This window comes from Anthonomus grandis, chromosome 12, assembly GCF_022605725.1.
Source record: "Anthonomus grandis grandis chromosome 12, icAntGran1.3, whole genome shotgun sequence".
Taxonomy (NCBI): Eukaryota; Metazoa; Arthropoda; class Insecta; order Coleoptera; family Curculionidae; genus Anthonomus; species Anthonomus grandis.
In genome coordinates, this window is record NC_065557.1 from 18,313,931 (window position 1) to 18,327,019 (window position 13,089).

Below are 13,089 nucleotides of genomic sequence, written 5' to 3' on the forward strand. Positions count from 1 at the left end.
GACCCCAGACTATCCAGAACACCCAAAATCACTCCAACCCCGACCTGGGAGCTGGCAAAGCGCCACCCCAGAGCGCAGAAGTTGGGCAAAATGAGGAAAGAGTACGTAAACTCGAGGAGAAAATTAGGGAAAGGGATCTGAAAATTGAGAGTTACGCAAACGAGACACAAGAAATAAAAGTCAAAGACTCTCAGATTACCGAGAGAGCAGAACTATATCATTACAAAATAAATAAGGTGATCTCAGAAAACCATACTCTCAATAATCAGATCTTGGACTTGAATCGTAAACTCGAGGCGATGTTGACTAAAAACGAAACCATTACCACTCAAAATTCCAAACTCAAAAAACAACTGACGTTACAGGGGGGTCTGGATAATGTTGGTAACCAAAAAGAACAAAAGAATAATAAAAGAACCAGGGAAGAGGCGGGCCTGTCTCCGCCTTCTCAAGACGAAGACGAGCTGGCCTCGGAACCGGTTTACCCTGAAGTAACAACAAACAGGGAGCCAGTCCCCTCAACATCGTCAGCCTCTGATCCTATCCAAAACTCCACCGAATATCCCACCCCAAAAGTAAAAAAAAAATCCACTTTACATGCCCTTAAACAACCTTTCCTTAGCGGGAAAGGGGAGGAGCACTGATCCCATTTCAAATATCAACAAAGTGCCTAAAGTACTGCTAAGGGACACAAAAAACTGGGCCTCAAAATACAAAACAATTTGTGAAAGGAAAATCAACTTAGTAAAAGTGCAGAAAGATAGACTGGGATTAGCGCTCTTCCCCAAAACTCCTAATGACCACCGTGAACTAATAGGACTTCTCAAGGAAGAGGGAATGGAATTCTATTCTTTCTTCCTTGAAGAGGACAGAAAGCTGAACGTGATACTCCGAGGACTTGACCAAAACTTCAAGCTAGAAGAGGTCGAGGAAGAGCTGAGAGCGATGGGGTTTGAGCCGGAGGAACTGGGTTCGTTCAAAACCGGCCCAGGCCGACGTAGACCCACGGACCTCATCAGATTCCTCGTACCCAAAGAGCAAGTCGATTTGTGACTGATAACATTTTAAGCATCAGAGTCCGCGTCGAGCGCTTAAGGACTCAGACTATTGTAAACAGGAAGCAAATTGGGCAGTGCCATCACTGCCAAGAATACGGTCACGTCCTGAGTAATTGCAACGCAAAGCCGCGTTGCCACAAACGCAAGGGTGAACACTTTTATTCAGAATGTGTAAAGGACAGAGCAACCCCGGCTGAGTGTTGCAATTGCGGCGGTGACCACCCGGCGAGTTACTGGCGCTGCCCGAAAAATCCTAACATAAAAAACATAAACAACCAAAAAAAAAGCTTCGCTGAGACCTTGAGAAAGACCGACGCGGAGTCTGATAACAGGAGGGCAGAGCCAAAGGAAGGCAATACATCATCACACATGAAACGCCCCGAGTTATCAACCAAAAACACAAATCTCCTAAACATCTTAAGTTTGCCTGACGGGATCCTAGAAAAGAAAATCAACAATCTAATGGCAAAACTTGAGAAATTAAACACAAACCCGGCGATCAAACTACTGCTGGGGGTCGAGGCCTAGGTTCTCACAGTGTTCGTTCGTTTTCTTTCTAACGTGTTCAAATCCCAATTCCCATCCTTATAAACCACAAAAAAATAAACCTCACTCAAAACGCAATTCAACCGTCAAAATCCTAAAATACTACAAAAAAGCACCGTAAACGACCGGTTACGTTCACACCTCCGCCCGACCTTTTCTCACCAGCCAAAACTTCCGCAGTCTGAGGGGGCGTGGTCTGCTCCGCAGGCTCGCCTCCAATAACATCACACCCAGACCTCATAAATACAAGCAACCAAACCTTAACCTGACCAGTCGGTTCCTATTCTCCGAGAGAGTCAAAAGTCCAAGCACCTAGATGCGACCTAGAATTATAAAAAGAAGGCGCCTAATCTCGACAAAGGATCTATTCAAAAGACCGGCAAGAGCAGTACAAGCTAGCCCGGAAGTACAGTATCAAAACAGATTCGCTCATTCATTTTATTTGTTTTACTAAAATGATTAATCATTTTTTAGTCAATAATTAAACAGATTTTCACAAAACAATCAATAGTGGGTTTAGCAAGATGGTGCTACTTGATACCATAAGAGCGGCCTAAAACTCTTTACAAAATATATTATATACCCGTTATTTCTAGACAAGGAGATATTGACTGGCCTGCAAGAACGCCAGATCTAACGGCTTACAATTCCTTTTTGTGGGGCTGCCTAAAGCAAAAGGTCTTCACTATAAAACCAAGAATCATTCTGGAGCTTAGAATGAAAACTATTGAAGAAATTGCTAATATTCCCGTTGTTATGTAGCATAGGGTTATGAACAATTACCAAGAAAGCCTCTAGGAGTGTATTGAGAGTAGCGGAGGCCATTTAGCTAAAATAATTTTTATGAAATAAAACTGACATGTAACTAGATTTTTATTCTTTTACTATATTTTATGTAAATTTTAAAGTAATTAAAACTTTCCGCTCCCAAGAACCACTTTGTATTTCTACTTTGTTTTTACATAAAGAACGTCATATCTAATTTAAATATCAAAAAATAATTGTTTGATAACTATTAGCTCTAGCCTTTAACTTTATCGTAAACATACACCTTAGCCCAAGGAAATTCCAAGGTAATGAGGTAGTCAACCGGGTGGAAAGTGTGCCTTTCCACTGAGCAGAAGATATCGGGTTAAGACCATTTTAGGTCCTCCGACTAGAGACGCGCTTACAGTTTTTCAATTAGTTCGGAAAGGTCGGATTATGAAGGTAAGAGAATTAGTTTAATGTAAGTAAAGGCTTAAATGGATCGGCGTCCTTACTTTAAAATACAAGAGTTTCGAAGTATCTTAAAAAAGAATTTTATGAACCATTAAAACAATAGGTTTTCGTGATAATTATTCTTATATTCATAAATCACGTACAAATATATATTTAAATAAAACTTATATTTTGCAAAGACCAGTAATTGTTATAAAAAGTATTAAATTGTATAAAATCAAGTGTTGAGCTTATGTCTACAATTTAAATCTAGGTGTAGCAACTTCCTGGTATTAAAGTTAACGGTTGGAACGTCATGTACCGCCGAAGCAAAATAATAATCATAACGAATCCGTGTTTAAAACACCATCAGTCAAACGTTTAAATACAAACAGCAGATTTCCGGCCCGAAAATAAAATTTCCAGGTGGAGCGGCAATTAATAAAACGCACGCTGCAGCAGTCATTTTAAAATGCAAGTGGATACTTTTTCTGATTTAGTTCATCGTATTGACCATCTTAAAAATAAATTCATTTAAATTTGTTTAATTATTTTACTGGGAAGTTATTTTGTTTACAACCTGAGTTGACACGAAGCAAGAACGAAAAGGCTTATAAGTATGGTTCTAGAGGACAAGTTTGAGAATAAAGCCTTGATACATACTAGTTCAGATAAATAAACAATAATATTAAATTATGTGTTATAACTGGCTATTTCTGATTATACTAGAGCTGATTTTACATACCAAAAGAACATAAGAATACACAAGAACATATGGCTAGTTAAAAGAAAAAACATCAGTAACAGCTTTTGCTTTTTCATCTGCTGATCACATTATAAAGTCTAACAATGTTCTAGAGCCGGCGATAGGTACAGATTGTCAGTAAATTTATCAAAAAAAGTTATAGTAAAACTTATTATATTAACTTTGATGTCCGTGGTATTTTAATTCTATTTTAAAGAAAATAAAGTAATTTTTCAATATCCCTTAATCCAATAATTTAACTTAACTTTTTTGGTTAGTTTAACGTTAACGCAATAGTTCCTTATAAAAATATGTGGCTTACCATTTATTCCATAGATGAATTCAGGTAGAGTTTTTGTTTTGCATTTTATAAAATTTTAATGGCTTAGTTTGGTACGTGGCTTGTGGTGGTTGTAATTTAAAAAAAAATAATTAAAAAAAAATTAATAAATGATAATGTAAACTCGATACACCCAATAAGATACAAAAGGAAGGTAAGAGATATTTCTTTAGTATTGCGATATATTCGCGCGTTTAGGTGCACTAGTAATTCGCTTCTGGGGCCGTACTTTTAAAACCATTCGACTTTGATTCGCATGCGGTGTCTCGAATGCGTATATACCATTCGAATTTCAAAGTTCGTGTGCGATTCTGCCACTTTTCTTGTTTTGATTTTAAATTTGTGAGTTGGTTAAGTATTTTCGTAGTGTTTTTTTGTTGTTTATTGAAAACAAAAATTAGAATAATTAAATGGCAAGATTAAACAATCTTGTGCAAAGAAACGTCGTCGATGCATTGGAAGAGACTGAAACTCTGGCAGATAAAAGGAATAGGATGTACTTTTCATTTCTTGACTCATTTGAAATGTATTTAGATGCTCAATTTAATAATTTATATAGATCAAGCAAGCATATTACGATGGAATTGATGTGCTCTTTATGTGCTCCAGAGACTGTAATCTGTCCGCTACTTTTATCCACAAGGCTTGTGCAGTTTTAGCTGAAAAATCTTGGGTGAATTTGCTAGACTTTAATTCCGGGTGCTCTTCCATAAATGAAATTACTTCTTTCTTTTGCTCACTCGATACAAAACCGCAATATTTTTTATTTTTTGAATCCATCTTAAAAAAAAAGTCAATTCGAAAAACCCAACAAACGCCATGAAAAAAACCAAAAAATTCTCTGATGTTTTTAAACTTAAATTTTAGGTTAGGTTAAAAAATCTTTATCGTCTTCATCCCGTTTGATATGGCCTCCAATAGCACTCGACTTTGCTACGTTGCCACTACATTTCATGTTCATATGCGAATGAAATTTCGAATGATATTCAAAAATGCACTTTTTAATTCGTGTGCAAATTTTGCCGCTTGACCTTATTCGCATTCGAAGATTCTCGCATGCTTTTGAAATTTCGGCCCCTGGTCTGGTCGTACTGTCCACACAAATTTTTGGCAGTCTTTTTCTTAATTTGTCTGCATCTTAATCTCGTATAGGTAAAGTTTAACAAAACGCAGGTTTCTTGCATATTTTAATAGAAGATTAAATACGGGAGAGGATTGATAAGAAGGACATAAAAATAGGCAATGAAAAACCAAACAACCTATATTTTCTTCTTGACTAAAAGAAGGTCAAAAAAGAAATCTAGGTTGTTTAATTTAGGTATTAAGTAAAAGTATTAAAAAATTAAATGATAAAAAAACCTTAAGTGCATGAAATATATCTGACTGAAAATATATTTAATAGGGCCATATTATGGGACAAGAAAAACATTTGTATAAATTATGTAACCAAAAAAATATGAACTCAACGTTCTAATTTACCCTTTGCTAAATATAAAATTTATTTGTAATAGTGAGGACGAAACATTAAGATTTTATTTGTTGCTTCTTTGCTGAAAATGTACCGTAAAACGGGGCTACTTTGTGCAGGTTTTGAGGCATTTTTGATTCTAGACGCTGCATTTATAATCGAATCAACTTGAAAAAAATCAAGAGTAACAATACGGGTTATACTTCTAACCTGCCTTAAAATAGGGTTTTTACAATAAACCGTTTTTGAAAAAAAAATTAAAAAGATGGGTGCCAAAGTAGCCCCGTGTTTGGGGTTACATTGGCACCCAAACGGAAATGTGAATAAACATAATGTAGGCCCATCCTGGGGTTACTTTGGCACCAAATTAGGCTTTTTTTTTAGTTTTTAAATAAAACATTCAATATTTTTAATGAAGTTTCTATATTCTTAAACAAAATAAACAAAATACTTAAAAACTCACAAAACATATTTTTCTAACATTTGGCACAGTAAAAGAAAGGAACTAAATTAAAATAGCATAAATACTAATCATCTTCACATGCCTCACAGGTATAATATTTTTCTTTGGATCCCTCATTACAAATACCACAGATCCACTTAAAACAACCATTGCATAGAATCCAGTCTGGTCCAGTATAACCAGACCAATAAGCAGCACCAATTCCGCATTCGTCTTCATTGTGGGTACTTCAGGATGATGGTAGAATGACATCTTTTAAAGTCGATTTTTTTTAAATTTTTGCTTTTCCTTTGCCTTTCCCTTTTCCCGCAATCTTTTTTTGTCATTATTTTCAATTTCAATTAGTTTTTCCTTGTCTTGCTCCTCTTTAGTTTCTTCACAATCGACTTCTTTGCCGGGAATAATTTTTCGTCCCCGCTTTCGTTTAGGGTTAGTGCTTGATTGTCCACGTGTCTCCTGAAGAAACTCTAATAAACTATCATTCAAAATATCACTCGTAGATGCATCAATTGGAGTTTTTGGCAATTTGGATAAAGGCTGCTGCAGATCATATGGACAAATTCCGGTGGCACGAAATCCGGATTTTAAATTGTCTTCTACTCTTTCCTGTAGAGATCTCCACAAGCGATCCAGAAGATTCGGAAAGTATTCTTTAGGCAGAGTGCCTTTTACGCGACTGGTCTTTCTTCAATCGTCTAAAATAGCCCTCCATTTCTTTTTCATGGGAGCAAAGAAAGCCACATCCAAAGGCTACATAAAGTGAGTTGAATTGGGGGGTAAAGGAGCCATATAAATATTTTTTTCTTTAGCAGCCTTTACCACGATTGGAGAAAAATGTGAGGCTAGGTTATCACCTAAAAGAACAACTAATTCATCATTACAATTTTCTTTGACGTGGGGCAGCAACAGTTTAAAAAACCATACCTCAAAGAGATTCATATCGAACCATCTACTGCTGCTGTTATCATAAACTGCCCCTAGAGGGACACCAACAGTCCAATTTTCGTAAATGTTGGCTTTATAGACTACCATTGGTGGTAGTAGGATTCCATTTGTGCTTCCGCAGACCATTACACTTATTGCTGAACGCGAATGTTCTTGAACCCTTTCAACCCTTTTAGTACCCCTACGAACTAAAACTTTTTTGGCACCGGGATCGTCTGTGAAATTAGTCTCATCATAGTTAAACACTTGTTTCGCAGAAATGGACTCCAGAACAGGTTTAATGTTATCGAAAAACTCTATATATCGGCGCGCCCAACCGAAGCATGTGCACACTTAATATTAGATGCCAATCGAATGCTAATATTATTTCTGGTAATAACTTTTTCAATAAAGTCGGGTCCTGGTCTATTGTTGGGCCATCCAGGAATATTTATGCCTTGTTTTGTAACATATTTTTGCACGATTTCTCTGGCGTCACTAACAGTAACGGGAAAACCCCAATCTGCTACCTGGTTGATGGTCTCTGAAATTAGCCTCTCCTCCTATTGGGTAAGGATGGTGGGGTGACCTACACGACCCTCATGTTTCGCAAACAGCTTATTCTGAAGAGTGCCTCTAGGTATTTTCCATATTTTGGAAGCTCGTACTTGTGACATCCTCCCTTCCCTAACAGCTTGCAATGCATTTGCAAAATTTTGTTCCGTGTAGTTTTTATAGGGCCTCGAGCTATCGGGCAACCTACTATAATTTCGCACTATATTTCGCGTCGCGGAACATACCGACCTGTCTTAACAACTCTCGGACACTGAATATTAAAACTAGACAAACAAGCCTAATATAAACAAAGGCGCGCACGCTCTACCAAAGTTAGTCCGTATGCCAAAGTAGCCCCGTTTTACGGTATGTATTTTTGGTATCTTATTACTATTTGATTTAAGTTACTTACATTTTAATTTTTTTAGAGATAATTTTATAAATTTTTATAATAATATTACAAATTACTCTGAGATGCGAGTAACTAGTAATTAGTAAAATTGCAAATCGATTTCTGTGACCGCAAGTAGTGATTTTAGATAACTGACATATAACATGACACGAGTATTCTGACTTGAGAAAAGTTGATGCCGACAAACCACATTTAACACAGAAACATTTATGTTGAATTTTATTTTTTTTTAAATAAGCATAACTAATATTATTACTTATAATATTTAAAATTATTTAATAAATTTTATTATTATGTCAAGATATATCGGGTCGAACCTTTTGCTTCTGGATTAAAGTTGTTTGTGATAATGTATCTCGGTCTTTTTTATTCAAATCAGTATTATTTTATTATTTCTAATTATTAATAATATTATCTATAATATTTTTAAAAATGTCCTTTTTCACAACTTATTCTTAATTCAACGAAAAATCGAAATCTGTGTAACTAATAAGATTTGCCTCGATATAATACAATACAATCAGGATTCTAGAATTTCTATTATTCTAAGTTGGCATTTAAAGAACATATTTCAAAGCTCTTGTCCTAGCTCTAGTCTTTAAAAGACGAGTTTTTACATATCTGAGTGTGTCTTCTTCTCTACTGTAATAATGGCTTATGTAATGATTACTTTCATAAAAATAACTTACCATGAAAGTCGAGATCATAGTGCCCATTAGGACAAGATTTTAGCATCCGACATATACTTAGGAAAGTGGTATATATACGTATCAGCTGCTTTATATACATGTGAAAAACAAATTTAATATTTTGTGTGATTTAATTTACAGTGTAGTGAAGCATTTGTGAACTATCCTTTACATAACAAACAAAACAGCTAAATATTTCAAAATAATTCCATATAAAAACTAAACTGAAAAAAAGAATTAATGCATGGCAGATGCAAGCACTTTTATTAGTATTTAGTCTATGAAAGAATTTAAAACGACTACAAGAAATATAATGTTAAGTTATGAACCAAAAACAAAAAAGCAGATAGGGTGGCAGAAGCAAGGGGCGACAGTAAGGGCAGCCTGGCCGCGGGAAAAGCGAGAAAAAAAAAATTATTTTAATATAATATGATATGACATACAATCAATATGTTGTATTATTAATGACATGTTTGATTTCCTAAGCTTGAGAACCTTGTTCCTAGATATGCTTTCCTTTATAAGGAGCATGTGAAGCGGTTTTTTTATAATCGATGAACTGTCCTTTTTGTCATACTTTTTTTTTCATAAAATTTATTCTTTTTTTTTCTTATTTTGACAAATAAACGATTTTGTATTTGTAATTGTATTTGTATTTACAAAAACTGACCGACAAAATTGAAGATAATTGACTTACTATAGAATAAAAACTTCCAGCTGCTGACTCGTTCCGAAATAATGATAAAATAATAATTCGCACCATGTTCTCAAAAAATAATAATATAAACCCTTAACTGGCGACCATGCGTCTGACAAATAGTGTTTACTCTATCCCTTAAAAAATCCTTTTACACTTATTTCTATTTTCATATGTTCATTAAGAAAGTGTATTTTTTTTAAATAAAATTATAGCTAGAAAACCTTGATGTAAGTTTTAATATTTTCAGGTAACTGCAGCCTTTTTCTATTAATACGAAGATATTTTTGTATTCATTCCAGATAGTTGAAGTCATTTTGTATACATATTTCCTAGTTAGAGTTTTTAGGCTTTTTTCAGACTGTTGAAGCCACTTTATTTTTTTTCAAAAGAACTAGAGCTATTTTTAGAATTGTGTGAAGAAAAATAACCAAAGATCTGGTCTAAGGGCCAGTTTTTATGTCATGGCTTTTATAGGAACAACTTCTGAAATTTTTTTTTTAATGATTTTAAAGGAAGGTTATTTTTTTCTAAGAAATTTAACAAAATGCTTATAACTCAACATCTAGTCAGAATTTAGTTTTGAAAATTGATATATAGATTCCTAAGGTAATTTTATTGGACACCTACTTCAGCATTTTTCAAAAAATGTACAGGATGTTAAAAAAAAATATTCTGATGGAAGGTACTTTTTTTCCTTTCACAAAATGCCCATAATTTAAAAAATAGCCAAAATAAAATTCTGAAAACTGGTACACATATTCCTGGATTCATTTTCTAAAAAATATTTAGAGTAAAGAAAAACAAAAAAAAATCAGAATTTTTTTTTCTAAAAATATCACAATTTTACTTTTTTACCGAAAAATAATAGGCGTCGATTTCAGTTTATGGAAAATTTTGCAGATAAATAGGTTTCTTTATACAATTTACATCGAAGATTTAAAATGCTAACGGTACAAAAGCAAATTAAAGACTTAATAGGGAGCATTCTTGATCTAATTGCAGGAACAGTTGGTGAACATGAAGAAAAACTGAAAATATGAAAATATGCATGATATGTTCATTAAAATTAATAATTAGTTCCCGAAAATTGTGTATAATTTGCAATAAGAAAATCGAAATTAATTATTTTACCATTATTTTGTTTATTTGCATATTTCCTGTAGAATTTACGTTTTGATGTTTTTTTACAATTTTTATATAAAATATGCTCAGCTTTAAGTTCACGAAGTGTTATTTCAAATTAAGTAAAGATTATTTTGGTATCGAATTCATGTTAATTTAAAAAAAATGTTTTTTATATGTACGTATTTCAATTTTTATATCTATTTTTTTAAAATAAAAGTGGTGCTGTTTACATACAAGATAACATTATATTGCATTTTTTTAAACAGCGTTTTGGAGCTCAAAATCATGGTCATCAATCAACCATTAGTGTAATGAAATAAAGAGTCACTAGTTAAGGGTTAAGAATGTTTTCATTTAGAGAATTTATCTCTATTTACAGAGAAGGCACCTAGATGCGAAACTCACATACTCTTAATTTGCTTATTTATGTGGAATTTGTTGCGGGCTTAAAACAGTTTTATATTTTTATTAATAAATTTTTTGCACCAAAACTAAATACAGATTTTGCCTTCTTGCCTTTTAATATCGTTCTCTATTTGCTCAGTCTATCAAGAGTTATTTGGATATGACCCGTAGCGGGACAAATAGCCTCTGTATCATGAAAAGCGGAAAAAAGCCTTAACATTTTTTTTAAATGTACGTTATCTTTATCTGATCATTTGTGCATTTATGTCACCGTAAATTTGACTTTTATACCAGTCTTACGTTAGTAGTATTACGATAGTAATATTTAAGTAAATATTAAAATAATATATAGAGGTTCTATGAACTTGTTCCTCTATTTTTAATTTTATTAAAGTAGAATTAAATCCCAGGTTAAAATATTCTTCTTCTATTAAGATAACTATTAAAGTTTTCATTATTTAGGTTTTTTTAGTCACTCCAACTTTACTTTAGACAGTAATTTCTACGTTTATCCCTAAAAATAAACGTACATGGCTGCAAATTTATGTTATTATTATTTTATGTAGTAATTTTGTACTGTTAAGTAACCAATGTAAATTTTTATTTAATCAAAAAGTAGTGCTTATAAATTCGTGACTATTCATACAAAAAACATATTTTAAAAAACTACTTCTCATATACTGATCAGTTCCTTGAGAGACAGACCAATAACCAAACTCAACCAATAAAAATATATTGACAATTTTTTTATCACTTGGATGGTTATATTTAAAAATAAGAAACAAAAGAGCATCGATGGCCTGAGTTTCATTTATCAAATGTCAAACCAGTCTAACCGTAACGTGGAACACATATTTCTCGGGCAGGATAACGCATGCAAATTCTGACAAACTATATGTTATTAATCCCCTTAAGCATCATTACGTGTAAATTACTGGTTTAGCTATAAACTTGGCAAGGTGAGAAGATAAATTGTTCAGTGTTAAAATATCGCAGAACCCTACTGCTTTATCCTCAACTCGAGCGAACGATGTTAAGCATACGCCGTTTCCAAGAATAAAAATACCTCTGAATTTTAGAGGTGTAAAAAGGTAAGTGCCCAGATGTCTCAGGTTATATTTAGTGTTGATATATTTTATGTATTCGACTAGGTGAGGTGTTTATTTTATCGTTTTAATTTTAACAACGCATTTAAAAGAAAGGCAAAAGAAAATAAAAATAAAATGAGATTTTATACAATAATAACCAACTAACAGAAGAATTTTATTTATTATATTATCAATTAGTTGATTTTTTTATAATATATAATATATAGTCATTTTTATTTTACATTTTAAGAAGAATTTTTCTTTTGTTCCAGGCATTTGGCAGGCTTTCTATCTCTTCTAGTCACTGAAATGCATTAATCACAGCTTAAGGTTACTGGGAGTATCTATTTTTATAGGTTTCAGTATTTTTTTATTTTATTCTAGGTATTTAGCATAATTCTCGGCATTTTAATGTTTTTAAGGAATTATTTTTTCTATAGAAGATGTCAGTTTAAACTCTTATCTTCATTAAATTTAATGATCTAATCGAGGAGTCACCACTGATAATGGTAATAATTACTTAATATGTAGGATGCCTGAAATGCTGCTTTTTATTCTTAAAGATATGGTTAAATTCGTAAAGTTAAAGCATTTTTCGCTAATTATTCTAGTGAAAACAGAATACCAATGAAATATTGCATTTAGGGTTAATCAATAAAACATTATTTTTCAAAGTGAGACTGTATATTATGGACATCAATCAAAAGCAGTTTTTTTCCAAAAAACCTGAGACTAAAATTAACCAACTTAATGTATATACATTTTTCACTTTTAGTTTAGTTAACGCACTTTCCTTTAATTTATAATGTTAAATGAAGAAAAAAAGGATAGCTACTTGTTCTGTTAATTTTAATAATATATGGATTCCTTTATACCTCCTTTTACATTAGGATCACACCCATTTTATTTAAAAAAAATAACCTTTGAATTATTTACTACTTTTCAAAACAGTGTGGCAAAGTCAATCAATCATCGTTAAATTGTAAAAAAAGTATTATTACTATTTTTAAATTAGAAATAAGGTTATAGATAAGGCAATCAGGAGATGAAAATAGTTAAGTATATTTTTTTATATTTTTAATTTAATTTTATTTACCTTGATAATGGTAGTAGGTATAGATACCGAAATATTGGTTCAAAGTAGGCATTTTTATTAAATAAATATTTTTTTTAATTCTTTTTAATTTCAGTATAAAGTTAGGCGTGATAAAACCTCAGCTCCTGGGTATATAAAAAATATTATATACCTGAAGTAAATAATTGTATTTAAGATTTATTGAACTTACAGTAAATTAAATATACCGAGGAAATAAGCTATCGTTAAAGATTTAAATTCATATTTCTTCTAAATACGAAAAAGTCTATTTTCTT

At 32.6% G+C, this 13,089-nt stretch overlaps 1 protein-coding gene across 1 annotated transcript; it reads left to right on the forward strand.

Moving 5' to 3' along the window:
• The first annotated feature begins 299 nt into the window (after positions 1-299).
• On the forward strand, positions 300-1,586 carry LOC126742813 (uncharacterized). Its single transcript, XM_050449616.1, has 3 exons — positions 300-575; positions 631-1,049; positions 1,118-1,586. Exons 1-3 carry the CDS (start codon positions 300-302, stop codon positions 1,584-1,586), a joined length of 1,164 nt encoding a protein of 387 aa, XP_050305573.1.
• The last annotated feature ends 11,503 nt before the right edge of the window (positions 1,587-13,089 follow it).